At 44.3% G+C, this 21,030-nt stretch overlaps 1 protein-coding gene across 1 annotated transcript; it reads left to right on the top strand.

Annotated features, from left to right (window-relative positions):
* Positions 1 to 772: 772 nt before the first annotated feature.
* Positions 773 to 19,091, top strand: LOC308149227 (paired amphipathic helix protein Sin3a-like). Its single transcript, XM_080520904.1, has 22 exons — positions 773 to 906; positions 4,180 to 4,396; positions 4,482 to 4,661; positions 5,471 to 5,577; positions 5,699 to 6,041; positions 6,129 to 6,380; positions 6,590 to 6,742; positions 7,489 to 7,521; positions 8,100 to 8,252; positions 8,608 to 8,694; positions 8,822 to 8,940; positions 10,131 to 10,356; positions 11,557 to 11,673; positions 11,870 to 12,108; positions 12,212 to 12,395; positions 13,109 to 13,700; positions 13,799 to 13,968; positions 14,351 to 14,524; positions 14,613 to 14,705; positions 15,594 to 15,688; positions 17,993 to 18,221; positions 18,857 to 19,091. The coding sequence occupies exons 2-22, from the start codon at positions 4,202 to 4,204 to the stop codon at positions 19,073 to 19,075; spliced, it is 3,960 nt and encodes a 1,319-aa protein (XP_080377030.1). The 5' UTR covers positions 773 to 906; positions 4,180 to 4,201; the 3' UTR covers positions 19,076 to 19,091.
* Positions 19,092 to 21,030: the final 1,939 nt, after the last annotated feature.

Raw genomic sequence — 21,030 nt, 5'->3', positions numbered from 1 at the left:
CCAAATTGATCAAGATGAAAAGTTTGTAACTACACAGTAACTACACTTTTTGTCCATGAGTTTTACATATTCCAGTAACTGTGTGGATACAATCTGTTTTAGCACTGCTTTAAAGGGAAACTGTAAATCTCAATTATAATTCCACAGTTGTACATGATGTTGCAGTGTTGAGTCACTCTAAGACAGAGGTCTGCAACCTGCGGCCCTGGAGCCACATGAGGCGCTTCAGCTCTAATGCACTGGCTCCCTGCAGCTATCATGGTATGGAAGGTTGGGGAATCGAACCTGAAACCTTCTGATTGAAAGACAACCACTCTCCCATAACAAAAAAAAAAGTTTCACGGTCCAAAAGAGTGAAATACAATTAAAATTGGATGATTATGCAACATGCTACTGTGTTGACTGCATTTCCCATGTAAGACCGTTTTATCTGAAGCATCGTGTAAATTACACGTAAGTATCCTTCATAAAGGATATATATGACTGGATATAGTGTCCTGTGTTGTGACGTGTTACAGTAACCGTGCAGAACCAGCAGATCACTTGTCATGAACACACACAACACCAAACACTCCTTTCGCCACACTCGCACTCGCTTCCTGCACTGTATTTGTTTTCATTCTGCGCGAGCGACCAATCCGGTGCGAGCTGGGAGGAGACGGCCCCGCCCCCCTCCGGCGAAGCCACGCCTCTGTGTTCAAGGAACACCGCTTCATACATACACTGTTGTTAGCGACGTAGCCTCTACGGTCAGCTTCTTTTTCTTTTTACATTGACGCCCGCGACCACTTTCCCCCCCCTCAACTTCACTTTCTGTCGCCGCCGGTTGAATGAGCGAGTAGCAAGCCCGCGGTCAGGACCCGTTGCGCCGGTGCGTCCCGTTGTTGCTGGTGGCGGTCGCCGGAGGTAAGTTAAAACTAGTGCTAGCCAGCTAGCCGCTGTAGGAGATTGCTTGTTGTGCTAGCCTTAGCATTTTATCCGCCGCTCAACCCCTCCTGACAGAAAGCCCGGCGAGCGAGCACCGTCTGCTGATTTCGGGCTGAATGCAGCGTGTCGGCGGGTTTTCGCCCTCCCAACAGAATAACGCGACAAGGCAACGGCGGCTATGCTAGCTCGGCAAGTGAGGTCGTCGGCGAGGCTAGCAACCTCAGAGGGGCGAACCACGCTGAAGTTAGCCTCCGCTTCGTAGCTTCCGCTCCAGACTGTGGACGTAAAGTACTTTACAGTATCAACCAAGACACTATTTCTCCAAGTAACTTTTGTAAACTTACGTTGAGGCACTTAAATAAGCGCTTTAAACTTCCCAAGGCACACTTTCACGTCTGTTAGACCCATTTCTGCTGACGGAATAGGTACTCGTTGCTTATGTTTCACACGTAGCTTAATTGTTAAGTACGATGTTTTCGTGATTTCACACGAGAAATAGTGTTTTGCTGAAATTTCACGCGTTATCCTGCCTCGAATCGACTCATGAGGCTGATAACGTTTACGCCTCCTCGTGAGCTATACATCTTGGAGGTTGCATGTCTATAAATGGAGCGATTGTTGGAAATGTGCAAATAGCTTTAAGAAAATTATGTTGTTCACCAACGCTGAGCTGCTTCTGAAGCGTTTAAAAACATAAAATCTGTCGTTGGTCGCAGTAATGCAAAATGTTCCCTTAACTCGAATCGGAAGCCAACTTCAGCTTCGGAAGTGGCGACCACGAATTAGCTTTGAGGCTAACGTTGTGTATTTTTCTGCTGACAGGTTTGCTTTTAATGCATCAGAATTCACCGCACGACTCGGGTGTGATTGTGAGACCTGCGTTACTGGCAGATAAGCGATTTGTGTGACGGAGTGTGAATTCTTTATTGTCGAACTTCTCGCTGAACTTGACGTCGTTGCAGCTAGCCGTGTGACCTGCTAGCGCGCGAGCGGCTAACTGCATCGCATGTTCTAAATTTCATCGGCGGCCAAACAAACTGACTGCAGCGATACAATCGCGCCGGGTATCCTACTCGGAGCTCCGATACCCGACTGTGTTGTCAGCTGCGATTAAGCATGGCCGCTCTCTCTCCTTCGAGGGTAACGTCAGGCACGTTGGGCTCAGCTGATGTTTCAGCCAAGAGAGTCCCGCTCGCTCTCGGCGAGACCCCGTCGCCCCCCTCTCCGGAGTCCGCCTCACTGCTGACATTCTGCCGCCGTGGAGCTGATTTCAACCCCACCGGGAGTGGAGCGACTCAGCCGTCAGACGAGTGAAAGCGGTCAGCGCCACCGACGACGGGTCGCGGTAAGCTCGGTGTTTGGCAGAAGAGAGAGAGAGGGGGGAGGGGATGAGGCAGAGGCAGGGCTACAGCGCGCGACACTGAGAGAGAGCGAGAGGCAGCGCCTACGTGCCTGTAAAAACGCCGCCTGGCTGCCAAATGTCAGCCTGTTTCTGCGCCACTCGACAAATATCGGCGCCTTTTTACTGTCGGCCCCGGTTTTTTGACGCTGGATGTGCGGACAGACACGATTCGGGCGACCGAAGACCGAGCGCCCGGCCGCCGTGTGTTCGCAGCTTGGTGGTGCAGGGCAGTGAGGAACAATGTCCGCCGTCCGCTGACCGAAGGCAATGACGTCCGCGTGCGTCCAGGGAGCGTGTGCAAATTACTGCTCTCCACACGCACGGGCACTGTGCAGAGGACCGCGGGGTTTTTCAAATGACGGGCCTCGTTTACGCATAGCGGCGTATTTACAAAAACTGATGATTACCCCTCTATGTTTAAAAAAAGAAAATAAATAACCTGAGCGTTTTCTCCAAAAATCATTTATATAAACCGCATCAGATTCGGATTCTGATTCTGAGCAGCTAAACCTATAGGTGGCAGTGTGCATGAAGTCATCAGAATCCACTAAAACTCCTCTGCTTCTCAGCACAGTGGAGAGCATTTGTGATTGTAAATACAAACATGCGAAAAGCATTTGCCCAAACATTAATGGAAGCCCTGCTTTAACACAGGTCACATGTATATGACGCTGATATTGCTTCTGATGGCTCCATTCAGACCGCTTGAGATCGAATTGTGTTACCAACGATCATTTCTACTAAATTGCATGGCACAGGAGTCATCAGCGTACGCTGGACGGATCCTCTGCTCTGGCTGCTATAGGGACATGTGTCTCTCCGTGTCCTTTTCCCATAGTTTCTTTGGAAATTTGGACAGATTGCATAACTCTGGTGGCTGTTCTCACTTGTCTTTAGGGCTCGCCACTTGTGACCAGATCACCCAAAACGCCTGTTAACACCACTTTCCTGAATTGCTGAGTGCTCGAAGTCGACAATAGTTTATGTTGTGTAACCTAGTTTTAGAATACTATGAAAAGACTTGCAGCTTTTGAGCTTTTAATTATAGATTACTGTAAATTTTTAAGATTGCTTTTACTAAAATGTATGTGGTTCCATACTGTTGTAGGTTATCAAATGTTTAGAATCTCTAGTTATTTGAGCAGGTAGTGGTGTGATACTTTTTTTTTCCTGCTTTAAGTGGTGCTGGAAAGTAACAGTTGCTGTATTTCTACTATTTGCAGACGGTCCCTAACCAGCTGCCACAGCCACTCTGCTGGGTGAAAATCTATATAAGGACTTCATGAAAAATCATTTAATGACTTTGCTTCAAATCTTCTTTTATCCAGCATGTTGCATTTTTCCTTGTATTCTAAGATTTCTCTTTTGATGTTGGTTAAATTCAGTAAAACGTTAAATTGCAGCCCCAAAACAGGAAGAGCTTCCCCATCCAGGTCATCAGATTTTATGTATGCTTTATAATCCATTTAAAATACATATTCCTATCGTGTCTCCAGACTGGTTCCTATTGAGGGTTTCAGTTTTTTGCTCAGTGGTGTGTGTTGAGGTATTATTATTATTATATTTAACATTTTAATGTAGTGACAATAAAGATGGACGTAATCTGTTATGCAAACCATAAAAAAGAATCACCACTTTATGTTGATGTTTTTGTGTTATTTCAAGTATGTAAATTAGGTGACATACTATCTTATGAAGGTTAAAATTGGTTCATTTTTAATAAAGATTATTAGAATGGCAAGGTTGTTTGGAAGAAAAAAACCATATATACATTCTTCTTTGGTTTTCCTCTCAAAAATCCTTTTTTGCTGATTGAGTGTTAATTGTCCGTTTGTGTGTTTCCACTCTAGCTTCTTTGATTATGTGTATACAATGAAGAGGCGTGTGGAGGACCAGGAACCGATACCCACGCCTCAGCAGCAGCAGCCACGTCGTCCCCCAGTTCAAGGTATTGCAGAAGGCTTCCAGCACCGGGCCCTCGCCCCGGCTCCCACTGTGGTGGAGACAGCTGCAGACAACATGCAGCCCTCAACCGGCATCCAGTATTCTCTACCCCAGGGTTACCAGGTACCATGTTTACCCGGTCGGGACATGTTCATCTCCAGCCTTCTTTCTGAAGTCTTGAATTTATTATTATAATTCTGCCCTTCAGGTGTCGACCATGCCTCAGAGCACAAGCGGGCACGGACACAACAGTACTGCCCCTCACGTTGGTCCTCACCCACACAACCTGGCAGTTCAGGCCCAGAGCCCCGCCGTGGTCCAGGGACACGTCCATCCACCGGCGCCCATGACTTCCACCCAGGGTCAGCAGCAGTTTCAGCGACTGAAGGTATCCGTGCAGTTACAGGTTTATTGGTGAAGGTTTCCTCCGAGATTGAATCGTAGACGAAGGATATCCTTCACAATACAGCGAGATCTTAAACACTTTATCAACAAAGATTTATTTCACCAAGGTCTTTTTTTGCATGGATGCATGCATGTATATTAGAAATTCACCGATTTCTATAGCAGTATAGGGTCACGGGTCCAGTAGTGCACAGCGTACTCGTTTACGATCCCTGATACAAACTGGAGAGTATTATGTGACGGCGTCCGTCAGCAGCAGGCAGACAAAAGAGGACAAGCGATGTCGGCGGCAGTGTGTAAATTCTGTTCCATCAATCAGCTCCATGCTGCACATGATTTAAGGATGGGGCGTGTGGGAGCACACACTGAGCTTGGTTCCTCGGTCTACAGTCCATATTACACAAAGAGCAGTGTGTAGATAGACGCGACGCACTGCTCTTAGCGTACCGTAGACCCAGCATACTGGAGCCTTGAATGCTTTAGCAGGTACACTGAGAGGACAATGCTTAGCCTTTGCACATCGGTTGCATTTGGAGTATGAGTTAGGCTTCATGGCATTTACTAAAAATACTCCTATCGAAATGCAATATCTGCATAAAGCTCCAGCTTAGTATTTGCACTCGCCTTTTTAAGAAGTGGTATCGGTGCATCCCTGCTTACGGCATATACACCAGGTAGTTCGGTGTTACTTCACCACGGCAAATTAATGGCTGCTTTCTCCCGTTCAGTCATGGATGGCACATCCCCACTGTGTTAGATCTCTTCTGTTAATACTCTTTCTTGCTCTTCTAGGTTGAAGATGCCTTGTCCTATCTGGATCAGGTGAAACTGCAGTTTGGGAATCAGCCACAAGTTTATAATGATTTCCTTGATATTATGAAGGAGTTCAAATCCCAGAGGTAAGTTGTAATTTAGACATAGAATCTTATAACCTATAGAAAGTATCTGTGGATCCGGTGGATAAAAAAAAAAAAAAAAAAACCAGACACTCAAGTGTCGTCGCTCGTTCTGTCGTTACAGCATCGACACTCCCGGAGTCATCAACCGCGTGTCTCAGCTGTTCAAAGGCCACCCAGACCTCATCATGGGTTTTAACACTTTCCTGCCACCCGGATACAAGATCGAGGTTCAGACCAACGACCTGGTCAACGTGACCACGCCGGGTCAGATCCACTACATCACCCCGCACGGTATTTCAGTTCAGAATATTCCTGCCAGCGGTCCGCCCAGCCAGCCCGCCAGCCATCACCAGCACCCGAGTCAGCCGCCGCCGGCCTCGCACAGCTCCACCAACAGCACCGCCACGACGGCCACGACCACCCCGACCCTCCCCACCCCGCCCGCTCCCAGTAAAACCAGCAAGGTAACGTACCGCCTCTGCGTTTTCTGCTGATGCCAAACGATTGTGGCGGTTCGTAGTAACATGTCTGTTCCCTCGTTGCCAAAACAGCCAGTTCAGTCTCCGGCCCACACGCCCACCAGCCAGCCCAATCCATCCATCCCGTCGTACGCCTCGCCGCGCTCCCCGTCGGTCCAGTCCCACACTCCCGTCAGCAGCACGCCATCCAGCGGGCCCCCCCTCCAGAACAATCAGCCAGTGGAGTTCAATCACGCCATCAACTATGTCAACAAGATCAAGAACCGCTTCCAGGGCCAGCCGGACATATACAAAGCCTTTCTGGAAATCCTTCACACATACCAGGTGAGAAAAGGGCCACCAGTAACGGTTCTCCTGTTCCCACGGCAACCGTCGGGAGTGTTTTTCAGAAAGTTCCATCTTGGAAGCTGCTTTCATTGTCCAAGCTCATTTTTATGCACATTGATCCTCAAATTGCTACAAAACTTGTTCTGTATTATCCCACTGTTGATTTTTGTGTGTATTATTTTTTTCTTTTATTGTTAATTTTTCAGAAGGAACAAAGGAATGCTAAAGAGGCGGGGGGTAACTACACCCCCGCCCTGACGGAGCAGGAGGTCTACACTCAAGTGGCGCGGCTTTTCAAGAACCAGGAGGATCTGCTGTCGGAGTTCGGACAGTTCCTTCCTGACGCAAACAGCTCAGTGGTGAGTCTCTGTCATTACGCTCATCAAGCTAACGCTGTTATTGTTCTTCACTGTAGAATCACCATCATTGTTTAGGTCGTTTTGTAATCAAATCTGTGTCTATCTATTTACTTGTCTTTCGTGTGCCTTAATTTTCTGAAATATTATCAATGTCGTATAGTGTGCTGTTTTCATCATGGTCTGTTTGTATTTTTATTTTATTCTTCCATCCCATAAAAAAACTGTTGTTTCAGTGCAGAACATGTACATAAATGTATTTTTACAATGCAGATTGCAAAATTATAAAAATAAGAGCGTTGTGCGCTGTCATTGCATATAATGGCTATATATATATATATATATATAATTGTTTTGGTTTTTTTTGTGTCATTACTTTTCTCCTATTTATTTTGGCCCATTCTAACTGTTTTCGAATTGAAAATTAGTTAATGAATTCATAAACTGTCTATTCAAACAGCTATTTAAAATACAACATGATTTTATGACCTCGGAAGCCATTGTATCTTGATTTTGTTTACATTTTAACTGTGTCTCAACTTGTACTACTACTACAACGAAAAAGTGTTAAAAGAAATTAAATCCTGGGAGTTACATTTACGTCAATGCACCAGTGGCGGGTGGTCAATCCATTGGCTTAAAGTCAGTTCTGGTTTGTTCTCGTGTGTTTCTATGAAATGTTGAGATGAAGACAACAAGCGGTGAGTCTCTGATTATTAACTCTTGTCACGTCTCTTCTAATTTACCAGTTTGAAAGAAGAAATTTGGCCGAAAAGCTGCAGGTCAGGTTCAACTTTCTCCAGTATAGTTATTTTTTTTTGAGGTTTCTCTCAAAGCATTCTAAAATGTTTTGAATGATGAATTGATGTGTTGTTTGAAAATATACCTGATATTCCTCTTGTTTTCCCTTAACTCCGACTAACTGTCATTTCAAGTAAACAAGCCCCAAAACACATTAATTTTCTAAACGAGTCTTAATAAATGCTCTGTATTCACTTGTCATTTCAAAGAACTATAATGTTTCATCGTGGGGAGGTGATGATAATAATAATAATAATAATAATGAAGAGCCCCACTTAAGAAATTTATCACCAGCCGCCACTGCGACACACATTTGAGGTGACACCAAACTGCTTGTCTCCTATATCAAGTAACTTCACTCTGTTTTTCTAGAACAGGCTACATTTCTTACACTGAGCTTTAAGTGGCTTTGATATTATTTTAAATTTAGCTTCCTCTCTTCGACATGGAGCACACACTATGTACGGTGCCTCCGCTTGACTGTGCTGTGAATTAGCTATTATGCAAATACGTCTGAGTGGAATTGAGAGCGTTGTGCGTGCTGCCTTCTTTCGTTCAGCTGCTGTGCAAGACGACGCCAGACCGGGCCGACTCGGTGCGTAACGATCACGGCAGCACAGTGAAGAGGCCCTTATTGAACAACAAGCAGAGGCTGAGCCAGAACGGCCTTCCTATCAGGAGACCCGGAGTCGGAGCAACGCCACCTGTCAAGGTACTCGCATCTGTGCCCATCAGAGCTTTTCAAAGTGAGGCAGAGAGTAGAGCCACATCCGGCCACTCGGCTCTCATCTCACCCCTTGTTTTACCTTAAGCAAGGTAGAAATTATAGAGTACAGGTGATGAAAATGTATAAAGTCGTTTAGCAGCATGTAAGCTACACTACCTGCAGTTTAACTGTGGAAGACAAGTGTATCTATAAGAAAAATAGACTGTATATTCATAGGATGAGTCTATCAGAATGTCTCAGAGCCTTAATGTAACATTGTTTTTCATTCTCACAATTCTGGCTTCAGCAGAATGGGCGATTTTCTCAGTGTTCTATTGTGTTTGTCTTGTTAATCGTCCAGAAGAAGCCCAAGATAATGGGGAAGGACCACGGCATGGCCGAGGTCGGCAAACACAGCACCAGCACCGAGACCATGTTCTTTGAGAAGGTCGGTGCTTCACGGAGTTCTGCAATCACAACGTGAACATCACAGACATCTTGACGCAAACATTTCAATTCCAATTTGGTTTTTTTTTTGTTTTTCTTCGTCTTTGTCTTTGAAAACTGTCTGACAGGTGAAGAAGGCCCTCCGAAGCTCCGAGGCCTACGACAACTTCTTGAGGTGTTTGCACATCTTCAACCAGGAGGTTATTTCCCGCACTGAGCTGGTCCAGTTAGTTATACCGTTTCTTGGGTGAGTTCCACCAGAGGACTGACGCACAACTTGGTTTTAATACACATTTAGCGCCTGAAAGTTCTTCTCAACATTGTGGTCATCGGGTGTATTATTATTGTTGTTATTTAATTTAATTTTTGGATAAAAAGACAAAAACAAAAAGGAGTTAAAAGTTGTCAGCATCTTTGACAGCCTGGGCCCTCTGCTGTGAGATGTCCCGGGTTTTTCTCGAAAGATGCAATAATAAATGTCCCTGCGCTTTCTGCCCGCCACTCTACTGGCGTTTCAGATTGAAGAGGGGAGGATAGATTCATTTAGTTTTTAAAAAGTTGTGACTTATTCTATCTAAACCTACATCTTGTACGTTCCAACTTGTTGAAATTTTAGAATAGAACAATGACAACAGTGTCATGACTCCCAGTCCAGATTCTCCTGGGACTTTGTAGTTTTATTTTGACAGTCACCTGATTTTTCCTAATCATAAATACAAAAACATTTTAATTTGAAATATTGTCGTGTGAAAGGGGTCTAAATTTAATGCTTCTGACAGGACCTTAGTCGTGCCTTCATCGCCGTCGCTCACAATTTATGAACCTCTTGTCAAGATCAATAATGTCCAAGCATCATTATATAGTAACAACAAAAAAACCTGCACGCCTCCGCGATGCTGTTTTTACTCGACTCGTCAAACACGGCAGTGATGAGAGCTGCAGAGCAGCGTGCTCTCAAACTACTGCATGAGGCGTCTGCCTGCGTAATGTGTTGGTTAATTAATTCACTCTTCCAGGAAGCACAAGTGTTGTAATCGATCATGTTTATTGACGCAATGAGAGGGTAATCACATCCTTGAAAGTAGTTTACTGTGAACAGGCAGACTTTTTGAGACTCTGCTCACTGACATCTCAACGATCACAGACCTGCGTGTTTCTCTCCGGCATCTCCGGCAACATGTATTCAAGGAAATGCATCATTATGGGAATTATTGCCAATGAATATTCATAACATATCATTTAAACACATGAACACAATTTCAAAAATGGCCGTTTTTCTTGTAGCCCATATTTCCTTTCGATTATAAAGGAAACTGTTTTGATGTAAAAATGTAATTTGACATTCATGAGTTGACGATCAGACACAAATTATTGTTCATGCTGAACCCATCGCCTCTCTGACAATACATTTCTGGTATTCTGTGGCTGACTTGACAGGAAATTCCCGGAGCTTTTTACCTGGTTCAAAAACTTCCTGGGCTACCGAGAGTCGAGTCACGGCGAGTCGAGCCACGCAGAGAGTTTGCCCAAAGAGCGCGCGACCGAGGGCATCGCCATGGAGATCGACTACGCTTCCTGCAAGAGGCTGGGCTCCAGCTACCGAGCGCTGCCGAAGAGCTACCAGCAGCCCAAGTGCACTGGAAGGACGCCGCTGTGCAGAGAGGTGAGTCACTGACGGATGTCTGCTTATTAAAGGTATTTATATCATGAGTTTAATCCCTCTCACCGGGACAGAAGGTAGAGCGCCTCAATGTACAGCGGCACCGCTCAATGTTGCCTGTATGGCGTTCAAACAAAAGTCTGGATGCACCAATTTAACTCTATATTATAGTGGATTGAAAAAGATCAGTTGATTAATATTTCTGCAATTCCTCCAGTTCGGGGGTCACAAATATATTTTAGTTCCGGGGCCACGTACAACCTCGCTTCATCTTGAGTGAGCTGGATTGGTAAAACGGTGTCGTAATAATCTTTGAATTTGTAGTTTCAGGTTTTTCTTTGTTGCGGTTCAGAGTATACGCGACGAAAATGTCTATATTTTCACAAAACGAGACAAATACTTTGGAAAAGGACTACAATCTCTAGCATGAGGCCAAATTCAATGAAACCTTCTGGTGCAAAATACAATGGAAAGTTAAACCTTCTCTTATAGCTGTTGCATTACGGTTGTTTTTAAGTTTGATGGACTGGATTGAAGCCTCTTGCAGGCTGGTTTCGGCCCACATGTTTGACACTGCTGCTCTAATCATTTGTCATTCAATTGTTGAGCTATTCGTATGGTAATAGGAAAATATTGAGGAGTCTTCATTTATAATTAGACTGCATTTCTCCTATTTCACAGTCACCAAGTTCATACTTGGATAAGAGCCGTGGGATTTTTATTGCTATCCTATAAAGATTTGGTTTTGTAACATAAAATGCTTAATGCTATGAAAGACGTTTGCAAAAGTAGCTTCTGCTTACTTACTAGTTATTGTTTGCTTTATCCAACTTGAGCAGCTGGAGCCAGTCGTCACTGACTGTGGCTGACGGCGGTTTGCTCCTTTGGCTGCTCTCGAATTCATCACAGAGCAAATACACACATTTTCGTCTCACTTTAGACGAATCCTTTGAAATCCATAGACTGTTGGTTAACAGCAACCATAATTTGTAACATCAATGTGAAAACATTTCAGTTCAAATGTTTGAACACAGAAACGATGCAGCATTCTAACTAGATCACGGTGCATTTAAATCACAGGGATTAATTGTTCTTAACTGGTTATTAGTCGAGCTTTTCTTATTTCCGCACGATATGGAAATCTAATGGAGCGTCTATAATCAAATGTTTCAATGTGACTTTAAGTTTCACGTCTCCTTGCAGGTTTTAAACGACACCTGGGTGTCGTTTCCGTCGTGGTCCGAAGATTCCACATTTGTCAGCTCCAAAAAGACTCAATATGAGGAGCACATCTACCGCTGTGAGGATGAACGCTTTGAGGTAAGAAATGTTTAACACATTTAAAAAACAAACTGAGTTGAGTTACTTGAAGGTGCTGTATGTAAGAGAACCCGCAATCATCTAAATAGTGGAGAAAGTAGATCCACTTAAGGCGTTTTCAAGTTTGACATGCTGTATTATTCAGGTCGTTTTAGCTATTCGTCATTGACTGCAGTCGTTTTTCTTCTTCCCCCAGCTGGATGTTGTGTTAGAAACCAACCTGGCCACGATACGAGCCCTGGAGACGGTGCAGCGGAGGATCTCTCGCATGTCGGCCGAGGAGCAGCTCCGCTTCAAGCTGGACAACACCATGGGAGGCTCCTCGGAAGTCATCCACCGCAAAGCCATCCAGAGGATATACGGCGACAAGGCCGCAGACATCATCGACGGGCTGAAGAGGAACCCCGCGGTGTCCGTCCCCATCGTGCTGAAGAGGTAGACCCCCTGAATTCAGCCTCTTTGTTGGACCCGGGGAAGTTTTTTTTGCTGTTTTGGAGCTCGTTTCAGTCGGACGCCTTTGTGTTTGACACCATTTCAGATTAAAAATGAAAGAGGAGGAGTGGAGAGAGGCGCAGAGAGGCTTCAACAAGATCTGGAGGGAGCAGAATGAAAAGTATTACCTGAAGTCACTCGACCATCAAGGCATCAACTTCAAGCAGAACGACGCCAAAGTGCTGCGTTCCAAGACCCTGCTCAATGAAATCGAGATGTTGTACGACGACGTAAGGAAACTTATTATTATAAGTATACTGTTGGTATTATTATTACGTTATTATTATTACTGATATATATGTTATTGTTATATTATTGCTACCATTATTAGTAGTACTATACACGAGTATTATACACTATTTCACACTGTTATCTGTATTATTGTTATTATTATTATATAATGCCTACTTCTAATGGCTCTGCCACTGCACCTCACTATCTATTTATGTTGCTTTTATCTCGTGCTTATTTCTAAGTGCCCATGTTCCGTTCTGTGCTTTACTTTTTTATGTCTTATACCCTGATATTTTTATAGTTTTATTTCTTACTTTTATTACTATTCTATTGTATTTTATAATATTCGTATGCACCAGATTGCTGCAACAAGACAATTTCCGTTGGGGATGAATAATCTATCTCTATCTATCTATCTATCTATCTATCTATCTATCTATCTAAACACGTTTTTGATTTGATGGCTGTATGATTCCGTCGTTCTGTTGACTCGTAGTGATTAAATGGAGATATTTAAACACTGCGAGCGTTTGGCGGTTTGGTTGCCAGTTGAGAGCCACAGGCTTCACGTTTATTAACATCCACCTGATTCCCACTTGCAGACGAAGCCTTCAGAATCGGCCCACACGCTCGCCTTACTGTTTATATTTGCTCTCGTGGTCCTGGTTGTCCGGTAACGGCAGTACCTCTTCTGTCCCCTCCCCGTTAGCGCCAGGAGCGGGCGTCGGAAGAAACCGCCGCGCCGCCGCCGAGCGGCCCCCACATGACGCTGACCTACGAAGACAGCCAGATCCTGGAAGACGCCGCCGCCCTCATCATCCACCACGTGAAGAGGCAGGTGGGCATCCAGAAGGAGGACAAGAGCAAGATCAAGCAGATCATCCACCACTTCATCCCGGACCTGCTGTTCTCGCGGCGGGGCGAGCTCTCGGACCTGGAGGACGAGGAGGAGGACGAGGAGGAGGAGGAGGAAGACCCGGAGGCGGAGCAAGACGGCCCCAAGAAGCACAACGGCCTGCCGGGCGGCAGCCCGACCAAGTCCAAGCTGATGTTCAGCAACACGGCGGCCCAGAAGCTGCGGGGCACCGACGAGGCGTACAACACCTTCTTCGTCAACAACTACTGGTACATCTTCCTCCGTCTGCACCACATCCTCTGCTCGCGCCTGCTGCGCATCTACGGGCAGGCCGAGAGGCAGATCGAGGAGGACGCCCGCGAGCGAGAGTGGGAGAGGGAAGTGTTGGGCCTCAAAAGGGAGAAAAGCGAAAATCCGGCAATTCAGCTGAAGATGAAAGAACCAAGTAAGCTAAAACTAGATTTTTTTTAAAGTTTTTTTTTTATTGTAATCTTTCTGCCCTTTCTTAATAACCTGACAATGGTGGCTGTTGTCTCTCCTCAGTGGACGTCGACGTCGACGACTACTACTCGGTCTTTCTGGAAATGGTGCGTAATCTCTTGGATGGGAACATGGAGCCGGCTCAGTACGAGGACTCCCTCAGGGAGATGTTTACGATCCACGCCTACGTTGCCTTCACGATGGACAAACTCATCCAAAGTATTGTCCGGCAGGTGAGTCCGTTAACGAGCCAAACATCGTGCGGATTATTCTGCAGTAATGTCATTTATGAAAAAGGTCCGGGGTTTCTAATTCATCGCAGCCTGTAAATGATGCCATGTGAAATGTCTTTATCTCGTGCTCTGGTTCTCAGAGGCCATTTCCACTTCACTGAGGTTTCTCTCATTTCATTTATGTGTCATGCTTACAAAACAGAAATATTAAATCTAAACTGCACTCCACCTGTCAGATACTCCTATCTGGAAAAATCACATACGTTGCAATTCTCCAGCTCACCACCAGGGGAGCTCGTGTCCCATTGAGTCTGTAAGCCTCCAGTTGGCTGTGCTCGTGCTGATTTCCTGCCGTTTCACACCGAGCCTGATGCGTCCACAGCTCCAGCACCTCGTCACCGACGACGTATGCGTGCGTGTGACGGACGTGTACCTCAGCGAAAGTGCCAATAAAGCCACGGGAGGCGCCCTGTCCACGCAGACGTCCCGGGCCGCGGCGGAGGCAGCCTATCAGCGCAAAGCAGAGCAGCTCATGTCGGATGAGAACTGCTTCAAGGTACCAACCAACCGAGGAATCCGTCACGCCTCGCCGCGGTGCAAACTGTGTTGGTTGACGCTTTCGTGTCGTAACTTGTGTTTCGCAGTTGATGTTTGTGAAGAGTCGGGGAACCGTCAGCCTGGCCATGGAGCTGCTGGACACAGAAGAGGAGAACTCCGACGAGCCGGCGGACGCAGAAGTAAGGCCGAGTCAATATTTCCATTTATTAGGCAGATCTGCGATTAGCTAATCTGTTGTAATATGTTGAGTGTGATTTGCCCGACCAGAATTAACATTGGAGCAGCAGCAGTTATCAGTGTTGTTGTTTTTTTTAAACAACAGTATTTGTTCTGCATTAAGGTGAGATGAAAGAGAAGCCGCTGCACATTTTTCAGATTTTATATCCCAGCCTGTCAAATAACTGATTTGAATTTAAATTAAACGTATGGAAAACAAAGACATATCTATATCATGCTGCAATACTTTGAAATATGATAAATGTGAAAAACTCGCTGATGAGCAAAAAACACTAACTATTGTCTAACCCCTTGAGTAATTCTAAAGTTAAACTATGTCAATATTTTTGAAGCAGCAGGAGACTCTTTACAGTATTCTTTTTTTTACATTTCCTGAAGAAATCTTTTTTTTTTTTTTAATAAGTGAAGAGTGTAATGATTAATTATTTGACAAACAGAATGTGAATTACAAAAGATCTCATGTAAACAGTTAAAGATAATACGTGAACACTTGCAAGTTGTTTAGAAATGAACTCTTCTCCTTGCTTTGTATTATATAAGGGTCCCAACAACTGTTTACAATAATATCTCATAATGTGAGAAAAAAGTAAAAAGTCCAGAAAGGTTTGCCTTTTTTTCTTTCTTTCCTAGAATATGAAATTTTCTACATTATTGGAATCAAACTAAAGTTTCATATCTGGAATTGGTGGTGATTACCAACAACATCCATGTCCTTTTGAGCAGATGAATAAAACTGAACAGCAACTGGTTAATGAGTCGTTTTCTCTCTGGATTAAACAGAAACTGCCTCGACATAAAAGTCTTATTTTTTTTTTACCCTCTTTCTACAGAGATGGTCAGACTACGTGGGCAGGTACCTGAACTCAGACTCTGCATCCCCCGAGCTGCGTGAGCACCTGGCTCAGAAGCCCGTGTTCCTCCCCAGGTGAGGCTCCAGCCACATCCCTCCTCCTCCTCCTCCTCCTCCTCCTGTCCTCACAGTGTAGGGACACTTCTATCCCGACGATCTTCTAGTCACAGGCCGAGCCAAACCAGCTGCCAAATACAACTCATTTCCCAAGGTAGACGCAGTGCACAACAACAACCCCCCCCGACTTTAGGAAGCTTTCTCTTAATCACACCCGTGTGGGCACACGAGCTGTGCCTTTGTGTAGAAAAGCTTCGACAGTTTAGAGGTTCCAGATTTAATCTGATTGGCCACCAACGCGACTCCCTCAGTTTTTGACTTCTGCCTCACATGGAAGATTGCACTTTATATAGTCATCTTTTTAAAAGTGGAGTTTATTTATTCATCAATTTAGTTCTTTCCTTTTTTTTTCTTTCTCTTTTTTTTTTAAATGAGAGTTTTATTTATTACTAGGAAGGTTTTTGGCTTGATTTTGCCTATTCAGCGTAGCAGGAGACTAAAAAGAATCAGCAGTTTCAATATTTATATTGTATCGACTTAAAACAAAGGGTTTTCATTGTGTAATGTAAAAAAAAAAAAAAAAGAAGAAGAAGAAAAGAAAAGAAAAAGTCAAAACAAATGGGTTCTAGCTTTTCTGTCGGTTTGTTTTTATTTTTCTATGTCTTGGGTATTAGTTGAAGAGACTGAAGCTCCTCCGGGAGAGACTTTGTTAGGAGACGACAGAAGTCGTGATTTCCTTTTTACCTTATCATGCCCTTTGTTTGTGATTGTATTGAAATTTAAAAAAAAAGAAAAAGAAAAAAAAAAAGGGTCCTGTATGTGGTTTGATCACTGTCTGCAAATGTAAATGTGTCAATGTTCATTTGTTGAAGTGTGTTCTACTTAGTGTTATGTTTGTAATGATTTTTCAGTGGGAAACGGTGCACTTCCCATTGCAGCTTTTTTTTTGTTTTGTTTTGTTTCTGGTGAGATTTTTTTTTTTTCCCCACTGGTTTAACAGATTAGTGCTAATAGTTATTTTTTTTTTTGTTTTGTTTTAAATTACACTGGTCAAGCACATTGTCCGCAACTCTTGTACAGACGAGTAGGGTTTGTAAATAAAAGGATTGTCTAACTTGTACGTCCACATGTTGGTGTATTTCTTTCGGCTTGTCGAGATTCCTGAGTCTTAAAGACGCTGAATGAGTGTTGTTGTTGTTGTTGTTGTTATTTACGGTGCTTCTTCTTTTTTTTCTGTTAAAGTTTTCGTTCCTTTTGAGATGGCTGTCCATTACCATAAACATTTCAACCAAAAAAAAAAAAGACCTTTGAAAACACACCAAAAGAACTTTCTTATTTTTCCCTCTTATTTAACCCATTGCATAAATCTGGTGCGTGTCTCTGATTTATCAGTGGGATCACCCACATCGTGTCCTTCTTTTGCTTTTCATCCAATCTATGAGAAATCAGCAGCAACAAAGAGGCCAAAAACAATTGGCCTGCCCTCAATGGCAGGGGAATTTCTGCAGTTTCCACTTTGTGTTGGGTCTTCATCTCATGGTCATGAGTTTATTTTTTCTTTCGTACACCGTTGGTTGAAGTATGTGCACATGGGACTCGTTAGCATCTGGCCAGGGCGCACCTTTCTAGTGTCTGTGTCTAACAGTTTTCACTTGAAATTGGCCTCACTGTCGTGTGGAGCCCTGAATACAAAAAAAAAAAAAAAAAAATGCTTCATGGTTTCAGTCCTCGCTCACCTGTACCCACAGTGGTAAGTACACATTTAAAACCTTTTCTTCAGGTGGGGTGAATCATTGCATTTTTTTTTTTTTCCGATTACCTGCACAAAATTGGGATCGATCGCCAATTCTAGGCCGAGCATCATAAGATTTCATTCGATGTGGCCGTGCAACGGAAATGCACTGTACAGAAATATTACGACTGCTGCCTCTGCTGCTCTTATAGATCCACATTTCCCTCGAATGATTTGACTCCTCCCTAATTAACCCTGTTTCTCGGTGAGTTGCAATGCATGGGTTTAAAAAACAACAAACCAAAACAGCTTTTTAAAGGGACAGTCCTCTCAAATTTCACTATAATGTGCTCAGATTTGCTTGCTGTCATGTGTATTGTGACTGACCGCATCCTCTAAGCTTGGAAAGTTTCAGTGTGTACTCTTGTCAAAACGCATAATTGTGGCATACAGATCTGCTTAAGTGAAATTAAAAAAAAAAAATTCCCATAAATGTGTGGAAAAATAAAGTTTTTGTGGTTTTTCTTTTTTTTTTCTCCCCTCCTGTCAGTCACTGTTATTCACGGCTGTCAATTTCTTCTGGCTTCCAGGAACCTGAGACAGATCAGGAAGTGCCAGCGGGGCTGGGAGCGGCTGCAGCAGGAGAGGCTGGCCAAGGGCCCCTCGGACACGTCGCAGGACGGCGGCGGCGGCGGCGGTGGCGGTGGCGCCGAGCTGAAGATGGAGTGCAGGTTCAAGCTGAACTCCTACAAGATGGTCTATGTCTGCAAGTCCGAGGACTACATGTACAGACACACGGCCCTCACACGGGCTCACCAGGTGGGTGCTGGAGCCGCTAATATGTGTCGGCGGGTCGGAACCAACGCCGTCAAAGTTGATCGGAACCACCGTTTTGAATCCTGGTTGCATCAAAACAGTGTAGCTTCCAATTTGGGCCACTAGTGGGCGCTGTTAGTTGTTTTTATAAGGAAACCACACCTGTGCGTAGAGAACAATAAGCTGCACAAACGTTCGTAAGGACAGGAGACCCAAGTTGGGTTGCTATTACTGGAGATTCCTCCATAAATGTATAAGTCCCAGGAGAATATAGTTCAATAGTCTTCATACACTCGACTATTGTCTACTGAGCATGTGCAGAAAAACCAGGCCCTGGTTCAAGTCCAGCCGCAGCCTCTCTGTGTGGATTGTGCATTGGTTTCCTCCCACAACTTTACATTTCAACGGCAAAGTTCTGTGCTGCCATCTAGTGGTGAAGAGTATTTATACATGATTACTCTGCAACACACTGCGGCTGTGAGAGCAAATGATTTTTTAGAAAAAAATGTGAAATTGGATAATTTCCCACGGCTCACCTGACTAGATCTCGCGGGAAAACACCAGTGTGGTTGAAAAACACTGCGTTGATCCACCTTGGGCGTGACGAAGGCCCTGACCGCTTCTCTGTCGTCTCTCAGTCTCACCAGCAGGTGAACAGGCGCCTGCACAGGCGCTTCCACGCCTGGCTGGACACGTGGGCCAAGGAGCACGTGACCGGCGACATGGCCGCCGCCAGCCAGAGGTGGCTGATGGGAGACGAGCAGGAAGGCCTGTTGGCCTGCACCACCAGCCGCTGCCCCGAGGTCCTCCACTACCTCGACGTCAACAAGTACCGGGTGAAGTACCGAACACTGTAGTGCACAGCGCTGGGGAATCAAACCGCCAACCTGCCATCGCCGGACTCGGTTACCAATATTTCCGAGGAGGAGGAGGAGGAGGAGGAGGAGGAGGGGGGGGGGGTTATTGTGTAAAAAGGATTTCCACACAATTCAGGAATTTTATCTCTCAAGCTGCAAACAGCTTAACCGTCGCTGTATTCGGAACAAAAAAACGTGATCTCGTGATGTAAACGCAGATTTTTTTTTAAATTCGACGAGGCGTTTTGTGACATCCATTCTATTGGGTGAATTCTATGGTGCTGACATATTAGGAAAATTACTGCATTTGATTAGTCGTCTGACAAATCTGTCGATGCTCACGCAAATAAAGACGGAGTGTAATTAGATGGTGTGTTTAGTTTTCAACACACAGACTTTCCAACCGCCACTTTCTGCAAACCTGTCCACTCTTTGTAAAAGTGGATTTTTTTTTTCCTCTCTGGGTTTTCTTCGCCCTCAGTCTGGTCTGGCAAGTTCATATTTGTGAAGCCAGATCCTGTAAATGTGATGTTTGTAAAGACTGAGCTCCACTCCAGTTCACCTCAGAGGAAGAAGAAGAAGAGCCTGGTGAGTCTGCCAAACGTATACGGAGGGCAAAAAACACCCAGTGCTGCCGGCAAATAGCAAATATCTGTTGAGGCAGAAGAGAAAAATCCACTTGTTCAAAGAGATGAGACATGATGGGAAGGTTGAGACAGATTTACACGTCATTGTCTGCACACAACGGCCAAATTACACATTTTAAAGTTGTGTTAAACATGCATCTGTTTGCACACTCGGCAAATTTGATTGCAAATATAAACTTCTTAACACACACACACACAGGCAGAAGACATCGTGTTACTCGATGAATCCAATATAATTCACATTGGAAACATTCCAAACTGAAATTCCACAACTTCCCAGAGAAGTGCTTGGTTCTTTCCGTGGCGATGATTCACTTGACGTGAAATGGAAAAAAAACCCGAAGCGACCTGGACTCTCCTCGCTCTGTCCAGACGATCGGCCTCGGCTTCCAGCTGTAGACTTGTACACCTTGTGAATGTTTCTGGCAGTGGAGGGTGCCATAGTGCACAGTATATATATATATATATATATATATATATATATATATATATATATATATATATATATATATATATATATTCAACATCTCCCGAGGCTGCCGGGTGCGATGAGTTTGTATCCAGTGACAATAATTTATGGTTGCCCAAACACTTGATGTAAATATTGTGTTGATAACTAGATTTGTTTTGTGTGTTTTTTGTTTTTTGTAATTCAGATGTCGTCGATGTGTAGCGTTCGTTAAAACAACGTAGGTTCAGTCTTTGGTTTAGAGGTTGCAGAGAATTTTTATTCCGTACATGAAAACTTTTAACAGTTTTTTTTTTTTTACCAAAGGATGTTATTCGGAGACTCTTGGTTTGGTTTGTGGTCTGTTGATCGTGTCGTCACTGAACGTTTGTGTCTTTTGTTTTGTTTTTTCACCGATTGGGTCCCTTTCTGCACATTTCTACCTTCGGTCTCGAGACGTCGGCGTCGCTCGTGGTTTCAAGATGATTGTATGTAGCTGAGCAGGAATTTCTCCTTTTTATTTTTTATTTTTTGAAAGTACAGAGCGCCGTATGTCTGTTTTTACTCCAGACTGAAGTCTTGCGCACTCTCAACGGGCGAGAGATCGCCACACGAGTGTCGTTAGTTTCCACGACGACGAACCCTGACGGACCACGTGAATGTCGGCCATGAAATTCAAACGTAAACAAAACGAGCAATAATTCTCTCAGTCTTACCGTTTATATAACATTTCCTGCTAAAATACAAATGTGAATGTTGTGTCCCCCTCAAACGAGGGATTCAAACTTAAGGATTTTTCTTTCTTTTTTTTAATTGCCTTTTCCTTTTTGCAGTTTAATTAAATTAGAATCGGCCGTTGT

The sequence above is a fragment of the Blennius ocellaris genome (assembly GCF_963422515.1).
Source record: "Blennius ocellaris genome assembly, chromosome: 1".
NCBI lineage: Eukaryota > Metazoa > Chordata > Actinopteri > Blenniiformes > Blenniidae > Blennius > Blennius ocellaris.
This window is presented reverse-complemented; position numbering and strand designations above follow the sequence as displayed.

Bases quoted from the DNA above. Each gene is read 5' to 3' on its own strand.
- LOC308149227 (XM_080520904.1), top strand. From the start codon at position 4,202: ATGAAGAGGCGTGTGGAGGACCAGGAACCGATACCCACGCCTCAGCAG. The intron at 6,042-6,128 runs GTAACGTACCGC...TTGCCAAAACAG, and splicing joins CTCCCAGTAAAACCAGCAAG to CCAGTTCAGTCTCCGGCCCA. The intron at 15,689-17,992 runs GTGAGGCTCCAG...TCTGGCTTCCAG, and splicing joins AAGCCCGTGTTCCTCCCCAG to GAACCTGAGACAGATCAGGA.